Raw genomic sequence first — 23,877 nt, 5'->3', positions numbered from 1 at the left:
TGGCGGAAACACCTGACCAATCTGGTTCGCTACTAAAACCAAACAACTAATACATTATTCAAAGGGTTCTTAAAACTTAAAACTTAAGAGTATAATATTGATAGATTCAAATATGCAAACCTAGACCATATGCAACCACTAGATCATGAACACTTACAAGACTAGTAACGACAAACGACCCACATCAACGAAGGCAAAAAGCTAGAATTAAAGCATAACAAACATGCTGACACACGATTCACATCAACAGAAGGCACAAAGCTATCATCAAAGCATAGCCGAATAGAGCGAACGCCGCTAGAGCGTATAACGTACTGCCTCTAACTGCTAGAGCGTATAACGCACTGCCTCTAGCTGATGGAGCGTATAACGCACTGCCTCCATCGGTGTGGAGCGTATAACGCACTGCCTCCAAGGTACTATGTATAGCGTATAACCACTGCCTATATGTCTAAGACCTGGCCAGACTCTCGGTGCAATAACTGTACACCGAGCGACACTCGGGGAACAGTGTTTAACGCACTGCCTCTGCTACCCCCCCCCCCGACCATAGACCATTCACGAGTCCCTGAAGGGTAGCATTAGTTCATTCCGATAGTATATAACTGATACTACCGTCATCTATTCAAACCAGCCAACAAAACAAATGCACAGTATAACTGACTGTACTAACATGCGTGAACAACATCACAACTCAACTTATAAGATAGTATAACTGACCATCCTACTTATCATATGAACAAGAGTAACCAAAGATATATGCAAATACAATGTCATAACACGTTGAACACAATACAACATATGAAGCAAGTATAAGCAACCAATGTTATGGTAACTTCAGCTATAACTTTAACTTTAACTATTCAATGTTATAGTAACCCTAACCATAACATAAACTCTGGATGCGAGGTTATAGTAACCTCGACTATAACTTCAACACATATAACTTGAAGTTATACTTACCTCAACCATAACCTTGATACGAACCTCAAAGTTATACTAGTTCGAACCATAACTTGAGCCATAAATCTCAGGGTATGTTAGTTCCAGCTATAACCTTGACTTGTACTTCAATGTTATAGTAGCTTCGGCTATAACCTTGAATCATATTTCCAAGGTTATACCTGTTTCAGCCATAACTAGAGTAACTACCCAAAGTTGTACTAACTTTAGCTATAACCCTTGAATCATCATCAAGGTTATACTAGCTTTAGCTATAACTTTGGAGAGAACTCTTGGCCGCCTATCATGCCGCCATTAGGGTTCACTCGTAAACCCTAATTACACTCATGACACCCATAATAAACACATAAACAACATACGATATATAATTAATACATTAAAACATATACAAACATGCGAAAACATAATTTAACATGATCATAAGCAATCCAACACGTAGCAATCATACAAGACAATCATTAAATCATATTAATTACATCAATTGGCATAAACACAATTAAAAGAAAACACGTAGTTACCTTTTTAGCAATGATACAAATTAATGAAAACCTCCACAAAAGACACGGCCCAGAAAACCTTGTCTCCAACACGTGTCAACGTCCCCAAAAATCGACATTGAAGAATGCGGAAATCCAAACCCTTGTGATAGAAATTGCACCACGCAATTACTCTTCCAAAAACGCCCAAAAGAATGACATCTCCTTCTTTACCCACAAAATAAGAGACCATAAAGGTAGGTCTAAAGGTCCATACAAATAATCCCCATAAAATTATTTGGAGATAAATATGATGTAGAGGTAAGAGCAGGGATTGTGAAAATATAATTTATGTATGAGTTTAGAAGAAGGAAAGATATTCAACAATGAAGTCAAAAGGAGAAAAGAGAACAAAAGAGGAAGAGAGGAGGAATGGCGTGCGGCAGGAGTAGTACGTAGGAAAAGGAGCAGCGCGCTAGCTTGCTTAGGGTTTTGTATTTATATACGGTCATAAAAGGGTTAACAAGTGGGCTTTGAGTCCATTATCTCATACAATGGATTATCTGATTATAAATCGGATTGGACCATATTAAAACATAAGGAGGCCTTATAATAGAAAAGTATTTATTGAATTAAAATAGTAAAATCGTCCACAGACATTTTAACTCAATCAAAAGTAGATTAAAACGAGAAATAATAAAATAAAGAACGAAGAAAATAAATATATATTACCAAATTATATTATTAAACTTCAAAATAATTAATTTAATAAAATACTATTATAATAAAATATTATTATAAAATACGGGGTGTTACAATCTAACCCCCTAAAAAGAAGTTTCTTCCTCGAAACTTGAATTTCAAATATAAGATCAAAAAAAGGTAATAATTACAGGTGATCATCAACAAAAGTCATCTCGCAATCCTAACCGCTGCGCACTCTGATCCATAATCAAGCTCAAACCAAATAAAAACATCTCAAATCCTCAATGTTATCACCATCTCCATTCACTTTACAATCTCAAAAGTCACATCAAACTCATACCATCACAACGCAAAATGATCGTTAAGTTAATTCCATCCCAAATAATCTCTCTTATCTCGGTATGACCTAGTCGTCATACGACCACAACGTTTCACACATGCATCACCTTTAAGCATGTGGTTGACGCTCATAAAGTCCATCACATCTCATAAGCCATAATATCACTGAGTTCCTCACTTCCACCAAGTACACTCAACACCTATAAGCAATATTCCACAAGGTACAACTTCTAGTTCTCATATTTCAAAGACTCATCCAACTAGCATTAACCATCAATAAACAACATATACTATCTCTCATAAATTGTGAACTCGTTACCATTACTCCAAATCCACATAACCTTTAACAAATACTCCAATTCTAGTTTACCATTACCACAAGATCTGACATTAACCAAAACCCCAAACAGGTAATCTCTAAACCAAGAGTATCTTTCGAATAAGAAAACTCTTCCACTCACGAGTGCCATTAAAAATTATTGCTACCATAATTTCCTCAAAGTTTGTAGCGCTTACTTCCATCCACAACTCTTAAATTCCAAAAAGGCTTCAACAAACCTCGATGATTCTCGATATATATCTAGTTTCTAAAGTCATCAATCTCAAACCTCAAACTCTAACTAAACTCAAAAATTATATCCAACCTCAATCTCATGACAAAATCATCGATAATCACTAGACCAAATCATTTCCTTTGAACACTCATGATCACGACATTCCTATGCACCCAACGAATCATACACCATAGGTTAAGCTAGAAACTATTTTACCACAACACACTTATCCATCGATAACGCATTTCCATCAAAGAAGAATAATATCGCCATAAATCTTAATAGCTGTGCTCATATAACAACGCTTATAACCTCAATTTCTAATCACAGTTTACTATCCATGAATATTATTGTGACATCACAAAACCACAACAAGACTGTATAAATCTATGTCCTTTAATAACACTCATACTCTTAATGAAACATCTTTAACCCCAGATAGAACAAACAAACATCTATGTATCCTCAATATAAAAAACACCCTCAAACTTTTTTAACTCAGTATAAAACCTTTAATACTCCTTCTGTAACACCCCCATTTATTCAGGAGCCTTTAACTAGACATTCCCAAGTAAATAGGACTGTTACCATCTCGGTTTTCCGAGGTAGTGAAAAACAAAGTACAACAATACCAAAGTAATTTAAATTATAGGGATATTCTACGGTGTATCCTTGAGTTTTTTGGTTTTCTATATTCTACCCCTCATTTTTTTATATTCTACCTTGTACCCCTAAACTCTTTACTTATTTCTCCATCATGGCCAAGTTTAACTCTCCATTAACCTTGTCACTATTAAATAACCGTACTTTGACTTTTATTCTGACTTATTAGTGTTGTATCACCATCTTATATGAGAAATATCAGAAATCACTTTTAATAAGCACAAACTACTATTAAAAACATCCGTTATGATTCATGACATGATAATGAGGATTTGATGAACTTTTAATTAGATTCTTATACAGTTATACTATTTGGTGGGTTAATAAGGTAATGCGGCAAACTAATAAGTAAATGAGTAAGTTATCGAGTAATTTGAATGGTAATTAAACGATTTAATAAGTCAATTAAGAAACCAAGTTAGGAAAGATAATAAATAAGGTCATGGTATAGACTCATTTATAGAGTTCAGGGGTACACCATAGAGTTTTAAAAATGTAGGGGTACAACATAGAAAACCGAAAAACTCGAGGGTACACCGTAGAATATCCCTAAATTATAACTTAGTGATTACATGTTTATTACAAATTTAACTAACTAAAACTTAATATAAAATAATTACAACTCGCAGCGGAATAAATAAAGTGATATAATATTCTATGTGGTCTGGACTTCTAGGTAGATTGGCCAAGTCCTCACGCATTCCCATAAGCTCCCAAGTCAGCTAATCTTTAGTACCTGTCAAATCTGATCCCCATTAAGGTTCACCACAGGTGTTCACGAATACAGTGTCAACCACGAGGTTGAGTAGGAATAACCAACAACAAGTCAAAGTGAAATGATATGATATATAATGCCAATACAACTGAGCTCATCATCCGAAACACCCATTCATCCCGCCAATCCCTGGCCCGGGGTATCCATCATTCCAACCGAAGTTGAAGTATCCACCATCCCAACCGAAGTTGAGGTATCCACCATCCCAACCGAAGTTGAGGTATCCAACACAAATGCCATGCTCAAATATAATAGTAGTAATCATCCTAGAACGAGTCTGTGGTATTCAATAATTACGATATAAATAAACCAATAACCACATTATAAACCAATGACATATAATTCACATCTGATAATTCATCCAACGACAATTAACCACACAGTTCCACAATTCCTCTTATCAAATAAATAACAAGACAAGTTGAGTAGTTATCCTACCTCGAAAGCAATCACTCCAATTACGCAATCCAAGCAAAGCAAATCAATCAAATAACTCTTCAACAACCCATCACCTAACAAATATAATAATTATTCAATTATAAATTATATTCATTATTCATTATTTTAATTAATTATAATAATTATATTATTACGTAAATTAGCAATATATGTATTATCAATAATTAATAAACTAATTAATTAGTTCTCTTAATCCACCATTAACAATTTTATTAAACCTACTTACCACTCATGATCATCATTCATCAAACATCCCCCCCATAACACGATTTGAACCGTGTTCTACTACCCACCAGCACGTCCCCCTCTACACCATTCCACACGGCAACCACAAGCAGCCTGACGCCACCGTGAACCACCACTACACCAACCACCCAACCACGCACCAACAACCAGCAGCAACACTCTACACGGCTCCCCTATTCCCGCTTAGCAACAACAACAAACACCACCAATACCGAAAACCCGACATCGACAACATCTACTCGACACACCCAAGAAAACCCGACCACAAACACCACCTTACACCACCTACCCTGCCACCTATAACCACCATCCAACTATTCACTCAGCCCTCGACAAAAGCCACCCAACACACCCTAAGTAAGGCCAGAACAACCATCACAAACTCCCCCGAAAACAGCCGCCATAACACGGGTTGCTCCCCTGTTTTTCGAGACCTGACCACCGTGGTTAAAACACCACACCACGACCAACACCAACCCTCAAACCTCCACTGAATACCACAATGGACATGCCTGGTCCACGACGGTTCCAACGGTACCAACCACCCTCGGTAACGGTCACAAACGCGGCTATGGTATTCGTCTTAAGACGGTCACGCCCAAACAAACGCCCTCCCTTGTTTTCACGCAGTTCCGGTCACTACCTACGCCAACCACCATCCCCGACCACCCTATAGCCACCAATATACTAGCCATACCACCAAGAGTCCAACTATACCAGGTTCGAGTCACAATAGAGGGTCCAATTTGGGTTTAACCGAATATCAACAACCAACAATCATAAAATACGTGTTAAAACTACCCGCATAAACTCCCTTCAAACGCCCCTCTCCCGTCGGTCAAAGGTCGTCAACGGTGGGTCTGGTCAATCCCTGGTGGTCCACGTCAACGCTCATGGTCTTAGTTAGTCATACGGTCGTCTAGTTTACGAGTTATAACAAAGCAAAGTGTATACATGAGATGATCTTACCTTGAGTTATTAAGCGATGTAAATTCCTTCTTCTTCCGTCTCCTAAAGCTCCTTCTTTTAATTTGTGAATTATTTCTCAGATTTAAGGTGGTATTTATAGTGTAAGATTTAGAGAATACGAGGCCAATTAGGAAACTATGTAACTTACCTTATTCCAATTAGTATAGGAATTGTCATTATAATTATATTATTATCATATACTATTAATATTACCATAACTAGGATTTCCTCATATAATACTTACTAATTTATTATTTCCATAACTTTATTATTATTATAATTATAATTACCTTTATATATTATTATTTCCTTATTATATTATTATAAATTTCCCGATATAAATCCCGATTACACTCGTACCAAATTAATAAATTCGGCCCATATAATAATAGCACACGGCCCAAAGCACAAATATTAACCAAACCCAATTCCCGACTTGAATTATTAATTTATTATTTAATTAACGTCTTACTTGTATTCATTATTAGAAATGTCATTTAATCAATTATTAAATTACATAAATTATTCTTATAAATTATTATTAAAATACGGAGTATTACAGTCTTCCCCCCTTAAAATGAACTTTGTCCCGAAGTTCACACACAACTACTACCACAACACACATAGACATTCTCATAACTAAGCACCATCCAACACAATTATGCATTTTACGATTATCAACCATGCCAATCTTATAACAAGGTATCACAAAATAACTTAAAACACTCGTAGTATCACATTCCTTCCCCCTAAAAATAAACTTCGTCCTCGAAGTTCGGAATATCCAAAAACTAGAAACAACAATTCATTGTTGTAACGCCACAAAATATTAAACACCCATTGTAATATAAAACAAGTATTACTTCCAACACGAATTAATGGTTAACTGAATACAAAATATTCGATTTACTTCCAAGTAGAAAAACCACAATTTAAACTAACTTTATTTAAACTATTGGCGAATACATTGCCAAAATAAGTAATAATCTATAACAAAATACACATAATTGTTTAGTTAATCTTTTCTTGATAATGATATCTAACTTAAACATGGATGCAATATAGGCTTAGGGCAACACGTTCCGCATATCACTAGACATGTCATTCTACTTCACATAATTGACAACATCAAAATATCAATGTGCAAAAGATAAGAAACAAAACTTATACTTTTCAAGGCTAGGAAAACATGTTATAACTTCTAAAAATCATAAATAAATAATAACTTAAGTACTCTTTGAGAACTTATACTTTACAAGAGTTATTAAACTATGAGAAAAAGAATCAAGCCAAAAATTCAAAGGGTCAATTTATAATGAATTTTACAAGCTACTTGGTCGAAACATAAATTTTACAGCAACTTGTCAGAAACTTAGGTCAACTTGTAAAAATCACCATAAATTGTCAAAATATTTCCTTACAACGTGGCTTACAAATTCAGAAACATACATGAGTATTAAACAGTGGAGTTGGAATTATAACAAATAATTACGTAGTTTTTAAATGATATTTTTTACAAAAACATGGCGCGAAAACATTACTGTACAGGAATATTTTGACTACTGTCCACTAAAATATTTATTTCTCCTAAATCATATATTATTTGAATATGAGACCAGTGGGATATGAAAGTTAACTCACAAGGGTATCACACATAAAAATCTCGTATAAGAATTTTAAACATGAAGTAAATGGCAGCCAAAACAATCAAGGGTAAAATCTTGTAAAATCAACCAAAATTGCATTCTTCACATTTCCACACAACAATTAATACTTCACATGTTTAATCATATTCACTTCTTCCACATACATGCCCACATACTTCCTCATATCAACATGCTTAAAACATTGCTTAAAATAAATCATGTCACACCCTTCCACCGTAAAATTAGGTTACGCCCCCGTAACCGCAATCATGAATGACAACAATACGCAATCAAGACAAACAAAATCCCTAAGAGGAATATACTATATTCATTTTAATTTACTCCACACTCTCAAGTACTCTCTCAAAGTTACCGGTTCAAAACTGGAAGGGTCGGAAGTTTGGTGTGAGGGGCCCTACTCATCCCAAGCCTTAAGGGGGCACCTAACAGTTTCTACCCGGCTTCATTTTATTAGACACATCCTATGTTCATTTATTATTCATTGGTTAGGCCTGAGGATCGTTTTGCTCTGATACCACTTTGTAACACCCCCATTTATTCAGGAGCCTTTAGCTAGACATTCCCAAGTAAATAGGACTGTTACCATCTCGGTTTTCCGAGGTAGTGAATAATAAAGTACAACAATACCAAAGTACTTTAAATTATAACTTAGTGATTACATGTTTATTACAAATTTAACTAACTAAAACTTAATATAAAATAATTACAACTCGCAGCGGAATAAATAAAGTGATATAATATTCTATGTGGTCTAGACTTCTAGGTAGATTGGCCAAATCCTCACGCATTTCCATAAGCTCCCAAGTCAGCTAATCTTTAGTACCTGTCAAATCTGCTCCCCATTAAGGTTCACCACAGGTGTCCACGAATACACTGTCAACCACGAGGTTGAGTAGGAATAACCAACAACAAGTCAAAGTGAAATGATAGGATATATAATGCCAATACAACTGAGCTCATCACCCGAAACACCCATTCATCCCGCCAATCCCTGGCCCGGGGTATCCATCATTCCAACCGAAGTTGAAGTATCCACCATCCCAACCGAAGTTGAGGTATCCACCATCCCAACCGAAGTTGAGGTATCCAACACAAATGCCATGCTCAAATATAATAGTAGTAATCATCCCAGAACGAGTCTGAGGTATCCAATAATTACGATATAAATAAACCAATAACCACAATATAAACCAATGACATATAATTCACATCTGATAATTCATCCAAGGACAATTAACCACACAGTTCCACAATTCTTCTTATCAAATAAATAGCAAGACAAGTTGAGTAGTTATCCTACCTCGAAAGCAAGCACTCCAATTACGCAATCCAAGCAAAGCAAATCAATCAAATAACTTTTCAACAACCCGTCACCTAACAAATATAATAATTATTCAATAATAAATTATATTCATTATTCATTATTCATTATTTTAATTAATTATAATAATTATATTATTACGTAAATTAGCAATATATGTATTATTAATAATTAATAAACTAATTAATTAGTTCTCTTAATCCACCATTAACAATTTTATTAAACCTACTTACCACTCATGATAATCATTCATCAAACATCCCCCCCATAACACGATTTGAACCGTGTTCTACTACCCACCAACACGTCCCCCTCTACACCATTCCACACAGCAACCACAAGCAGCATGACGCCACTGTGAACCACCACTACACCAACCACCCAGCCACCCAGCCACGCACCAACAACCAGCAGCAACACTCTACACGGCTCCCCTATTCCCGCCTAGCAACAACAACAACAACAACAAACACCACCAATACCGAAAACCCGACATCGACAACACCTACTCGACACACCCACGAAAACCCGACCACAAACACCACCTAACACCACCTACCCTGCCACCTACACTGCCACCTATAACCACCATCCAACTATTCACTCAGCCCTCGACAAAAGCCACCCAACACACCCTAAGTAAGGCCAGAACAACCATCACAAACTCCCCCGAATACAGCCGCCATAACACGGGTTGCTCCCCTGTTTTTCGAGACCTGACCACCGTGGTTAAAACACCACACCACGACCAAAACCAACTCCCAAACCTCTACTGACTACCACAATGGACATGCCTGGTCCACGGCGGTTCCAACAGTACCAACCACCCTCGGTAACGGTCACAAACGCGGCTATGGTATTCGTCTTAAGACGGTCACGCCCAAACAAACGCCCTCCCTTGTTTTCACGCAGTTCCGGTCACTACCTACGCCAACCACCATCCCCGACCACCCTATAGCCACCAATATACTAGCCATACCACCAAGAGTCCAACTATACCAGGTTCGAGTCACAATAGAGGGTCCAATTTGGGTTTAACCGAATATCAACAACCAACAATCATAAAATATGTGTTACAACCATCCGCATAAACTCCCTTCAAACGCCCCTCTCCCATCGGTCAAAGGTGGTCAACGGTGGGTCTGGTCAATCCCTGGTGGTCCACGTCCACGCTCATGGTCTTAGTTAGTCATACGGTCGTCTAGTTTACGAGTTATAACAAAGCAAAGTGTATACATGAGACGATCTTACCTTGAGTTATTAATCGATGTAAATTCCTTCTTCTTCCGTCTCCTAAAGCTCCTTCTTTTAATTTGTGAATTATTTCTCAGATTTAAGGTGGTATTTATAGTGTAAGATTTAGAGAATACGAGGCCAATTAGGAAACTATGTAACTTACCTTATTCCAATTAGTATAGGAATTGTCATTACAATTATATTATTATTATCATATATTATTAATATTACCATAACTAGGATTTCCTCATATAATACTTACTAATTTATTATTGCCATAACTTTATTATTATTATTATAATTATAATTACCTTTATATATTATTATTTCCTCATTATATTATTATAAATTTCCCGATATAAATGCCGATTACACTCGTACCAAATTAATAAATTCGGCCCATATAATAATAACACACGGCCCAAAGCACAAATATTAACCAAACCCAATTCCCGACTTGAATTATTAATTTATTATTTAATTAACGTCTTACTTGTATTCATTATTAGAAATGTCATTTAATCAATTATTAAATTACATAAATTATTCTTATAAATTATTATTAAAATACGGAGTATTACACCTTCTCCAAAACTCTATACGTTGTCCCACCTCATACTCGCATCAAACCATGATACTATGTTCTCAGCCTCCAATAACCAAACATCAAACTCAAAGTATATAACATTTCTCGCCAAAGGATCCAAGCTTCCAATACAAGAATATCACAAGTAGCTCTAAAGAGATTTCGAACATTTTCAAGTTACCATGAAAGAATAGATAACTTGGAGCCCAAAACAAAACATTTTTGTGCAATACCACAAGGCAAAAGAACATATTCCTTTTGGAAGTAAAAGCTTAGAGAGAAATCAATGTGAAAAGGATAATTATAAAAGTTTAAAGAAGAAGGGACTGGAGTTGAAATAAAGAACAAATAGAGAGGAGCGATAAACGGAACAAGTAAAGGACAAGCATAAAAGAAACTTTTGGTCTGAAGGCTCAAATAAAAGAGGTTTGATTAACACGTGCAAGGATGACAAGAATAGATGCCTCAAAAACAATTTTATATACTCGAAGACGACACCTTGAGATAAAATAAATAAAGCAGATAACCAGAGTCTTACAATTCTCGTACAATCATCGCTCAAGGTAACAACGTCTCGTAACATCCTTTCATCATATCTCCATAATAACTCAGGACCAATAATTACCTATATAACTGTTCCATTACAATCACTACATTCCTCAGACTATCAACTCTCAAGATCATAAACTCTCACGGCCATTAACTCTCAAGTCCTTCCACTCTCAAGGACTCCATCTAATCACACTTAATGAATCAATCCATAGCAATATCGATACTCTCAAAAGATGAATACCATGATCCATTATAATCATCGTCAACATGGTAGTTCACTAAGCCAACGCTAAAACACTTCAACATTAACATCTCACAAGTCCATAAATTACAGTTCATCTCTTTCAAACAATCCTTTAAAAGGTTCGACCAGGAAATAACTCATCAACGGATAAATCATAAAATCTTTCATAACACACTAATAGCCATTAACGATCCTTACTCCTCAAATATGATATTCCAATTAAAGACGAGCATAGTCTCCAAAATTCTCAACGTGCTCATTCTAAACTCCATGATAACATTCAAATCATTTTCATTATTCTACTCTTGATCCATAAATAACTCGCATAACTTTTTTCCACTTTTTCCTTAACACAAGACAAAGTTCAGTAATTTCTAACCATTAAAAGCATACGCCACGATATTCCCAAATAATATCATAAGATAAATCTACTCATCATATCTCTCACTTCTTATGAAACCATAAAACCACAATCATATATCTTACGCCACATATCATCACTCTCTGTCATCAAAAGGATTTCCTCAAGTACATAAAATAACCTAACAACCACTTATCCCAAATGAGACTTCATCTTAACAGCCACTAATCCCAAAGTAAACATCTTCTTTACCAATCGCAAAACTCATAATAATAAATGCTCATTCCTTTCATACTTGAACATCCACAACTACCATAAAACCTAACTTGTTGCCCAAAAATCCAAACCAGAAGGACTCAACCTCAGAATCACCTCAAACAAGGACAATACCACCAAATGATCCAAAGGATGAAAGTACGATAAGAGTAATACGCGGGTTATCAAGGATTAAAATATTTGACCAACATATAACCAAAATGCATGACACGTAACAAGCAAAGGACATTTTCAGAATTGACCGTCTTTAAAATCAACAAAGCATGCTCGAAAAAGTCATACATGAACAACACGTTTTATACAATTAATGACGAAACAAAACATCAAGTCATAAACAACACAATATATAATCTGTACATTTGATACAATTAATAGCGATAAACATTGAGACATAAATAAACAAATACTTGAACAAAACAATTAATAGCATTAATAACAATATGAACTATTAAGGTAAAAACAAGCAAGTACATGAACAATACAGGTAAGACAATTAATAAAGCTATAAAACATTAAGGCATAAACAAACAAGTCCTTAATTGTTTCTACCCCATTTACTCTCACTCATTTACTAAGTCGGTTTATTTTAGTCATTAACTAAGTGAGAGTTGGGAGCATGTTCGCTCTGATACCAACTGTAACAACCCGGATTATAAAACAAAGGAAAAACTTATATAAACTAAATATCAGAGTATAATACTGATAAAAGGGTCAAGGTGGCGGAAATACCTGACCAATCCGGTTCGCTACTAAAACCAAACAACTAATACATTAGTCCAAGGGTTCTTAAAACTTAAAAGCAAACTCCTATTTTATTATTAAGCTCGCTTCGCACATTCCCCAAGCAAGCATCAACCAGTCAGCAACATCTGAACAACCTGAGAAAGGGGGTCGACAATCAGTCGGGAGTAACTAGATGCTCTCCGAGTCATGGTTACAACAATTGAATATAACCAACAATCATTAACAAATGAAATGTAAAACCAGTAAACATGTGAGATCATCTATACTCATGAAACCCAACAGAACTTACCATAGTTTACAAACCTTAGACAGATTCAAATATGAAAACCTAGACCATATGCACCCACTAGACCATGAACACTTACAAGACTAGTAACGACAAAAGACCCAAATCAACGAAAGGCACAAAGCTAGCATTAAAGCATAGAAAACATGGTGACACGATCCACAACAACAGAAGGCACAAAGCTATCATCAAAGCATAGCCTAATAGAGCGAATGCCGTTAGAGCGTATAACGCACTGCCTCTAACTGCTAGAGCATATAACGCACTGCCTCTAGCTGATGGAGCGTATAACGCACTGCCTCCATCGGTGTGGAACGTATAACGCACTGCCTCCAAGGTACTATGTATAGCGGATAACCACTGCCTATATGTCTAAGACCTGGCCAGACTCTCGGTGCAATAACTGTATACCGAACGACACTCGGGGAACAGAGCGCTTAACGCACTGCCTCTGTTACCCCCCCGACCATAGACCATTCACCAGTCCCCGAAGGGGAGCGTTAGTTCATTCCGATAGTATATAACTGATACTACCGTCATCTATTCAAACCAGCCAACATAACAAATGCACAGTATAACTGACTGTACTAACATGCGTGAACAACATCACGACTCAACTCATAGGATAGTATAACTGACCATCCTACTTATCATATGAACAAGAGTAACCAAAGATATATGCAAATACAATGTCATAACACGTTGAACACAATACAACATATGAAGCAAGTATAAGCAACCAATGTTATAGTAACTTCAGCTATAACTTTAACTTTAACTATTCAATGTTATAGTAACCCTAACCATAACATAAACTCCGGATGCGAGGTTATAGTAACCTCGACTATAACTTCAACACATATAACTTGAAGTTATACTTACCTCAACCATAACCTTGATACGAACCTCAAAGTTATACTAGTTCCAACCATAACTTGAGCCATAAATCTCAGGGTATGTTAGTTCCAGCTATAACCTTGACTCGTACTTCAATGTTATAGTAGCTTCGGCTATAACCTTGAATCATATTTCCAAGGTTATACCTGTTTCAGCCATAACTAGAGTAACTACCCAAAGTTGTACTAACTTTAGCTATAACCTTTAAATCATCATCAAGGTTATACTAGCTTTAGCTATAACTTTGGAGAGAACTCTTGGCCGCCTATCATGCCGCCATTAGGGTTCACTCATAAACCCTAATTACGCTCATGACACCCATAATAAACACATAAACAACATACGATATATAATTAATACATTAAAACATATACAAACATGCGAAAACATAATTTAACATGATCATAAGCAATCCAACACGTAGCAATCATACAAGACAATCATGAAATCATATTAATTACATCAATTGTCATAAACACAATTAAAAGAAAACACCTAGTTACCTTTTTAGCAATTAATGATGCAAATTAATGAAAACCTCTACAAAAGACACGACCCAGAAAACCTTGTCTCCAACACGTGTCAACGTCCCCAAAAATCGACATTAAAGAATGCGGAAATCCAAACCCTTGTGATAGAAATTGCACCACGCAATTACTCTACGCCCAAAAGAATGACATCTCCTTCTTTACCCACAAAATAAGAGACCATAAAGGTAGGTCTAAAGGTCCATACAAATAATCCCCATAAAATTATTTGGAGATAAATATGATGTAGAGGTAAGAGCAGGGATTGTGAAAATATAATTTATGTATGAGTTTAGAAGAAGGAAAGATATTCAACACTGAAGTCAAAAGGAGAAAAGAGAGAACAAAAGAGGAAGAAAGGAGGAATGGCGTGCGGCAGGAGTACGTAGGAAAAGGAGCAGCTTGCTAGCTTGCTTAGGGTTTTGTATTTATATAAGATCATAAGAGGGTTAACAAGTGGGCTTTGGATCCATTAGTTCATACAATGGATTATCTGATTATAAATCGGATTGGACCATATTAAAACATAAGGAGACCTTATAATAGAAAAGTATTTATTGAATTAAAATAGTAAAATCGTCCACGGACATTTTAACCCAATCAAAAGTAGATTAAAACGAGAAATAATAAAATAAAGAACGAAAACGATAAATATATATTACCAAATTATATTATTAAATTTCAAAATAATTAATTTAATTAAATACTATTATAATAAAATATTAGACATTTCTGGAATTTTAACAGTTTTGCTACACAGACATGAGAGAGAAACTAGAGAGAGAGAGAGCGATTGAGATCTTCGTTTTCAGCAATGGCGAAACGGAAGAAATCAAAAAACAATCTCAATAAATCTAGTAATAATAATATAATTAATAATCACAATAATCAAAAACAAGCAGATTCTTCTGCGGCTAGTACTAGTACGAATAATAATAATTTCACAGCTAATTCCCCCAAATTTGCAGGATGAACCTCGCTTAGGGTTTCGCCTCTGCGATTTGAGGCGGAACTTGAGCCTATAGTAGAAGATGAGGAGTATGATAGTGAGTCTGGAGTTGAAGAGGAACCACCTGAACGTCCTATGGTTCAGCTGCTACCTGCTGATGTGGAAGGTGAGATTCATTTCTGGTCAACCGCCGTTTTTTGCTATATTCTTGGGGCTAATCCACCTAGTACGGTGATAACGGGGTTCATTAAACGAGTATGGCTAAATAATGGGGTTGATAAGATTTCCTTCTTACCGAATGGGATTTTCATGGTGAGGTTCAAAACTAAGGAACAACGGCAGGCCATCCTTAATAATGGTCATCTGTTGTTTGACAAAAAACCAGTGATTATTAAGGAGTGGAGTCCTGATGTTTCTCTCATTAAACATGATGTTCAAAAGGTGCCAATCTGGATGAAGTTGTATGGTCTTGAGGTTAAATTTTGGGGTAAGGAAAGCTTGAAGAAACTGTGTGGTGAGGTTGGGAGTTTCATCAAATGTGATGATTCTACTGCCAATCGTAGTTTCTTTGGGTTTGCTCGAGTGCTTGTTGAAGTGCAAATTGGGCAAGATTATCCTAAGGAGATAGTGTTTAAGGATGAGTTGGGGCAGATACAGCGTGTGAGGGTTGAGTATGATTGGCTCCCTCTCAGTTGCACTAAATGCAAAGGGATGGGACACACTTAGGAGAATTGCAGAAAGGGGGAGAATGTTGCTACAAAGAAAATCTGGAGGCCAAAAACTAGACCTACTGTGCAATAGCCTCATCCAGGCCCTAACCAAGGTCCTAAGCAACGTCCTGCTGTTAAGCCAGTCACCCAGTCCTCTCTTGTTCAGACTGTCCCGACTAGTACACCTGTCTGTACTCCAACACCAGTCCCTGTCAGGGTGGAGTCTCCTGTGGAGGAAGTTCAGGCGGTGGGAGCTGGGAAATCTTTCCCCAAAAGAATCCTCTCGCGGATGATGAGGCAAGAGTTTTCTGATAGCAGGCAGTATACACCAAGAGGTATCTCTTTTATGGATGCCCTGAATCTATCCATCTCAAGGAGTGTTAGTGCTGGAAAAAGAGGACTAATGAAGTTACAACTTGAAAATGGGTAGTTTAGGGTTCTGGAACATTAGGGGTATGAATTGTGTCAATAAACAGAATGAAATAAAGTGGTTCCTTAGTCAGAATAATATTGGTTTATTTGGTTTAATAGAAACTAAAATAAGAAGTAGTAACTGGGTTAGAGTTAAGAATAATATTTGTCAAAATTGGTCCATATGCACTAATAGTAGTCAGTGTAAGGGAGGTCGAATTTGGTTAATATGGCAGCCTAGTCATTATGTGGTAGATGTGAGATGTATTACTCCTCAGTTAATTCATTCTATGGTTACTGATAAAATCAGGGGCATTACTTTTTGGTTTACCCTGGTTTATGGCTTTAACAAGGACCAGGAGAGGATTAGCTTGGGGTCTAAGCTTAAACATTTGAGTGTTGGGATTACTACAGCTTGGATGGTGTGTGGTGATTTTAATAGTTTGTTGAACATTAATGAGAGAATTGGAGGTGCTCCAGTTACTTGGAATGATGTTTTGCCTATGAGGCAAATGGTTGGGTCCTGTAATCTAGTTGAGGCAAAGTCTATAGGGGCTTTTTTCACTTGGAACAATAAGCATGAGAGTGGTACTAGGATTTACAGTAAACTAGATAGGGTGTTTGTCAATGGAGACTGGTTAAATATCTTTCCTGAGTGCTATGCAAATTTTTTGCCAGAGGGCTTGTTTGATCATTGCCCTTGTTTGGTGAATTTTCAAGTCAATGATTCCAGGAAGAGGTCCCCATTCAAGTACTTGAATATGTGGTCTTTGGTTGAAGAGTTTGAAGGTATTGTCAGTCAGAATTGGTTGAAGAATGTTAGAGGATGCCCCATGTATAAAGTGGTGACTAAACTTAAAGCTCTGAAGAAGGATTTAAGGGAGTTGAACAACAAGAACTTTAGTGATATTGAAAACATTACTAGAGTGGCTGGGCTTTCCCTCAAAGAGTTTCAGGTCAAGTTGAGTAAGGATCCTTTAAATAAGGAATGGTGTGAGGCTGAATCTGCTTGTGCCAAATAATTAATCCTGTTGAAGCAAGCAAGAGATCAGTATTTACTCCAAAAGTCTAAGGAAAAGTGGATAGCCGATGGTGATGATAACACAGCTTATTATCATGCTAGCATCAAGTATAGAATAATGAGAAATAAAGTTTATCAAGTCAAGGATAAGAATGGCAGCTTGTGTACTCAGCCAGATAAGATTCATGAGGCATTTGAATCATATTATAAGGATCTACTGGGGATTTCTAATGCTGTGTGTGCTGTTAACAAAGCACTGGTCAGGAAAGGGAAGTGTATTACTGAAGCTCACAAAGCTATTCTTGATGCGCCCATGACAGATGAAGAGGTAAAACTGGCTATGTTTTCCATACTTGGTACCAAGGGCCCTGGACCAGATGGATATAACAACCAGTTCTTTAAGGATGCGTGGGCTACAGTAGGGCATGATGTGACAACTGCTGTGAAAAATGTGTATCAGGCTGGGAAGCTTCTGAAGGAGTGTAATGCAACCATTCTTACCCTGATACCTAAAACTGTTGTACCTGAAACTGTCCTCCAATTTAGACCTATAGCTTGTTGTAACAAAATATATAAATGTGTTGCAAAAGTTATTTGTAATAGGTTAAGTTCTATCCTGCCTGACCTCATTAGCCATTCTCAGAGTGCTTTTGTGAAAGGTAGGGATATTGTTGGGAATATTTTACTCACTCAAGACTTGATCAAGATGTATAAGAGAAAAGCTTGTTCACCTAGAATCCTGATGAAAGTGGACCTGCAAAAAGCCTATGATAGTGTTGAATGGTCTTTTTTGCGTGAGATGCTTAAAGCCTTGGGTTTCCCTACTCATATGGTGGAGCTTGTGATGCAATGTGTGACTACCACCACATACTCTATCTCCCTTAATGGCAATTTGTTTGGATTTTTTCAGGGCAAAAGGGGCTTGAGACAGGGTGACCCCCTTTCACCACTGCTGTTCACTTTATGCCTTGAGTACTTGAGCAGGTTGATTGAATGGGTCCAGAGCAAGCCTGAGTTTAGATTTCATCCATTCTGCAAGAGGGTTCAGTTAAGTCATCTGTGCTTTGCAGATGATTTGATCATGTTTTGCAGAGGGGATAGACAGTCTGTTGTGCTTTTACTGAGAGCTTTTAAAACTTTTTCTCAAGCTTCTGGTTTGACTATGAGCCCTAGTAAGTCCAATATATATAGCAATGGAGTTGAGGAGAGTACTATGATGATGCTTGAAAGAATCTTTGGAATGAGAAGGGGGAAGATTCCTTTTAAGTATTTGGGTGTGAATATTACTCCTAAGAGGCTTGGGGTGGATGATTGCCAGCGCCTCATTGATATAATCAGTGCTAGAATTCAGGCTTTGGGGGCTAGGAAGCTTTCATATGCTGGTAGAGTGGTCCTTATAAAATCTGTTTTGAGCACTCTGCACAACTATTGGGCACGCATCTTTATTCTCCCAAAGACAGTTATTAATAGAATTGAAGTAATGTGCAAGAAGTTTTTATGGCATGGTACTGATACTAGAGGGAGCCCTGCTTTGGTTGCCTGGAATCAGGTATGCCAATCTGCTAGGAAAGGTGGGCTAGGTTTGAAGCATTTGTATTGGTGGAATGTGGCTGCAGTTGCTAAATACGTTTGGTTGATTGCTATTAAAGCTGATCACCTGTGGGTTAGATGGATACATGCTGTATTCATCAAGCAACAGGACTGGTTTGCTTACTCACCAAGTATTACTGCAAGTTGGGCTTGGAAAAAATTATGTTGGGTAAAGGAGCTCATTAAACCTTTCCTCCTCAGTCAAGGGACATGTGACTACTCTATTAAGCAGGGCTATCAGTGGCTTGTAGAGGAGGGTACTGATAAGGACTGGCATCCTTGGATGAGCAATTCTCTGCTTATTCCTAGGCATAAGTTCACTATTTGGTTGGTTTCCCATAGGAGACTGTTAACAATGGACATGCTTATGAGGTTGGGAATTGTGCAAGAAAATGTATGCTATCTTTGTGCTTGATACACGTCGTTGTGAGTACCAAAGATAAAATTTATAATCTCCTATTAAGACTAACCTAGGCTAGTGGTAACAGGGTCGATCCGCAAGGAGGCAGTTGTAAACTTTAGTTGATTTATGTTCAGTCTGAGGTAACTATTATGGGGGTTTAAATTGAATTGGTCTATAGCTAATAACAATAAAAAGAAAATAAACTAAAAATACGATTTAAACAGATAAAAGAAGGGTACTAGGATGGTCGGGTCATTATAGCTTCGGCGCGAAAACTAAGTTGAGTCTGAATCAAACACGGGTAAGGCGGGAAATAAGAGGTCCTCTCGGTCCACTCCTAACAAATAGCATCTCTCGATCTCGCTATAGGTCCCTAATGTCACTAATACTAACTTTCGTCCTGAAAAGTGACTAATGGTCTAAACTATACCTATCTTTCGATCTTAGCACAGTTTAGTCGATTTAATTGACGGTCAAATAACCTTCCCTATCTTTCGATCTAATGGGTCGGTCACAAAATAGGTATCTAACTGGTCGCATGCATTCGATTTGTTAAATACAAGTTTAAAAACAATTAAAACGAAGGATAACCTTACAGGGTCAGTCGATCGACCAACAATGTCAGTCGATCGACTGACACGCGGGTTCAGTCCGTGTTCAATCTAATGCCGCCTAGCCATAAATCGCCTACATCCTAGCACTGGCTATTTAGCTACTCATGGCAGGGGTAAAAACAACAACATAAACAATAAGATTAACTAACGGATTCATGCTTAAAACAGGAAAGGAAACAATTAACATGCAATAAGAAAGATGGCTTCGGGAAATTACTCGCAATTCTAATCTATTAGCAAAATAATTAAACTGAAAGTAAACAGAATAATACCGTGCGGGGAAAGATTGATTATTAAGAACCGAATTCCGATGCTCACAATAAACCCAAACCCTAATTATTCGATAAGGAACTTAAAACTGATAAAGTATGTGATGTGTTATTCGATAAAAGCTAGATCCTCACTAGATGTTTTTAGGTTACGTTATATAGCAATCAACGTAACAATTATTTCCTAAACCTAAACTTCACGGGCTTCAAGTTTCTCAAACTTTTAATTCCCGCTTTGGAATCGAAATCGGTCGATCGACTACTCAGTGAGTCGATCGATCGCTCCTCGGAATAACGTGAGCTTCGAACCGAGCATTGGTCGATCGACTGAAGGTGGTAGTCGATCGACGGATTGAGCTGCTAATTGACTTCTTAAAATACGTGGACTTGTCTTTTGGGCCTTGGATTGCGCACCAAGCTCGTTCCTTAAGTAATTCCTTTACGTCATTTGCAATGCAGACTACTCGGGGGCGGATTTGGCTTGATTTCCCGTCGAATTCTTCACATTTCTGCAATAAAGTACAAAATACGGAAGTAGACGGAAATAGGGAGAAATGTAGCATAAACTAAACAAATGAGCTCTGAAATGCGTGTAAAAAGAGATGTAAAACATCATAAAAATGACACGCATCAAATCTCCCCAAACCAAACCTTGCTTGTCCCCAAGCAAGAACTAGACTCGATCTAATGGAACGAGTTCAATCTCAGAGCGAATTGACAACTGTAAAGCCTAAACCAATTTAATGCACAACCAACAATCAATTAGTAATGTGAATCATGCAAACGAGTTATGAAGTCGTCAAAAATTGCTGAACCTTTGACTGTAAAGACTTATCAAACTGGACTCTCACGGGTCACTCAAATCACTCAATAAGCGCAGGTGATATATATGTAAGATAGAAAGAATTAATTTTGTACAGACTCTCACCTAACTACGACCTATGAAAACATGCCAGCAATAAATTATGAAGATGACCTCTATGACCGTACATATGCATTCCAACCAAACAGATGACCATTGACACATGCCGAGGTATAATTATGGAAATGTGAGGTATGGGTAAGAAGAGGCAAAACATTTTATGGTAAAGTGGGGGTACAGGAGATCAAGCTAGTACCAGAACGGAACCAAAGGACAACATCCAACTTCCTTCCCATAAACAAATAAAATGGTGCTATAGCAAGCACAAATCTCACAAGCTCCAAACTAACAAATCAATAAACTTCCCATAGGATATAAATGAATCATGGGAACAAAAATCGCCAAAAGACAAGGATTAAATTATGCGAATTGACTTTTTTCTTTTTTTTTTTTTTGCACGAACTTCAGTCGATTGACCTAAAGGAGTAGTCGATCGACTGCTCTGAACAGTACAAAAACTTTTCTTTTCCTTTTTTCTTTTCGAATCATTTTTTCATCATTTTTTTTTTCCTTTCTTTTTCCTTTTGTTTCTTTCTTTTTCTTTTTGTTTCTTTCTTTTTCATTTTCCCAACTTCATCTCGAAAGAGCAAATACTACCAAAAATGAGTAACAACCCCAAGAACACAGACTACTAGCTTGACAAAGGACAGGCTAAATATAGGATGTAGCAGTTGGGACAAAAAGGATATTTTTGGCAGTGTGGAGTTATTGGGCATAATGAGAAAATGGAAACCTCTACCACATGTGTCAACTAACCACAAACCGAATGCATACAGGTATTAAGTAGATCAAATTCATAATTATGCAAATTAAGGAAACATGTCTCATAAGGAGTACTACTCACATTCCTAGATGAACTGGTCATGAATGTCACCAGTTATAGGCTCTAAATCTCAGAAAAATGATGTAGGTTGCCAATTATTAAAGTCAAGTCTCAAGTCCAGCAAATAATTAACAAAAACTCGTAGATATGCACTTATACGATTCTACTAATAACATGTTAATCAAGCAAGGCTCAGGCGAAACAGATGCAAATGCTAAATCATCATAGAAACAAAATGACATAAAGGGAAGACTTGGGAACTCACAAGATTTTAAGCGCAGCAAAGGAAACCTCCCCAAACCAGCGTGAGCTAGGAGGTTTCAGTAGCCAGCAGTGCTACCAATAAGAGTGCCTGAAAGACAGAAAATACCACGCATAAGACCGAAGAAGGCAATTTTGAAACGTAAAAATTGTGCATAAATGAGACAATAGAAGAAATAGATAATTCGACGGAAAATAGAGTGGAGTAGAAGACTCCCTTAGATCCGCATATCGACCAAACACAGCAGGGGAGAGGTCGTAAACGAATGTAGCAAAGAAGATGGGTCGATCGACCACTAATGTCGATCGATCGACCAAGTGGACGTGAAACGTAGCTCTGTAAACACGCAATTCGATCGATCGACCATGATGGCGATCGATCGGTAAAAACACTCTTTGCGTGTCTTATTTCTTCGTAATTGCTCAATGATTTGAGCTAACAAGCTCTAAATACCTGCAAAAGCACAATAATACGCGCCAAAAATTGCGCAAAACCCAGAACGAAGTCTAAAGTACTTAAAAATCCTAAGCAAAAAGAATAAAAGCGAAGTTTCCGCGCACACAAAAGCAATAAAAAAAATGTCTTAACAAAATTAAAATGAAGTTTATAACGCATTTGATCAACTTAATAGTTGATCAAGAAGGACCACGGTATGGCCCACTTCGTCGGCTTTTGGCTACTAGAGGTAGCCTCAATGGTGCTCATCTTATCAGTTGCACCCTTCTCAGCATCGACAGTCGGAGAATTCAGCTGATCAGCTTCGTCATCTCCCCAATCAAGGACTTCCTTGGAATCGTCAGACTCCAAATCAGACCATCTCACCTTGGCGGGCTCATCTTCCACTTCCTCATCAGTCCCATAACTTAGGCATCCAAGACCACCTCTTGAAACGATCTGCTCTGTTATAGCTGGAGCATCCAGCTGCTCTTCTTTCCCCAAACCAGCTCCTGCGATGTCTAAAACAACAAGTTTTTCCTCTTTTTCGCTCCCAGTCTGGGGCGGAGGTGTTATTACAGTAGTAGTAATAGAGACAGGTAATTCATCGAGCACAAAATAC

The 23,877-nt window shown here is 37.2% G+C and overlaps 1 protein-coding gene across 1 annotated transcript; it reads left to right on the top strand.

The window, feature by feature from the left end:
• The first annotated feature begins 15,930 nt into the window (after nt 1–15,930).
• Nucleotides 15,931–17,938, top strand: LOC141595365 (uncharacterized). Its single transcript, XM_074415328.1, has 3 exons — nt 15,931–16,486; nt 16,607–16,840; nt 17,037–17,938. The coding sequence occupies exons 1-3, from the start codon at nt 15,931–15,933 to the stop codon at nt 17,936–17,938; spliced, it is 1,692 nt and encodes a 563-aa protein (XP_074271429.1).
• The last annotated feature ends 5,939 nt before the right edge of the window (nt 17,939–23,877 follow it).

Source organism: Silene latifolia, chromosome 8 (assembly GCF_048544455.1).
Source record: "Silene latifolia isolate original U9 population chromosome 8, ASM4854445v1, whole genome shotgun sequence".
Taxonomy (NCBI): Eukaryota; Viridiplantae; Streptophyta; class Magnoliopsida; order Caryophyllales; family Caryophyllaceae; genus Silene; species Silene latifolia.
The sequence above is the reverse complement of the archived record's forward strand: the minus strand, read 5'-3'. Positions and strand labels throughout refer to the sequence as shown.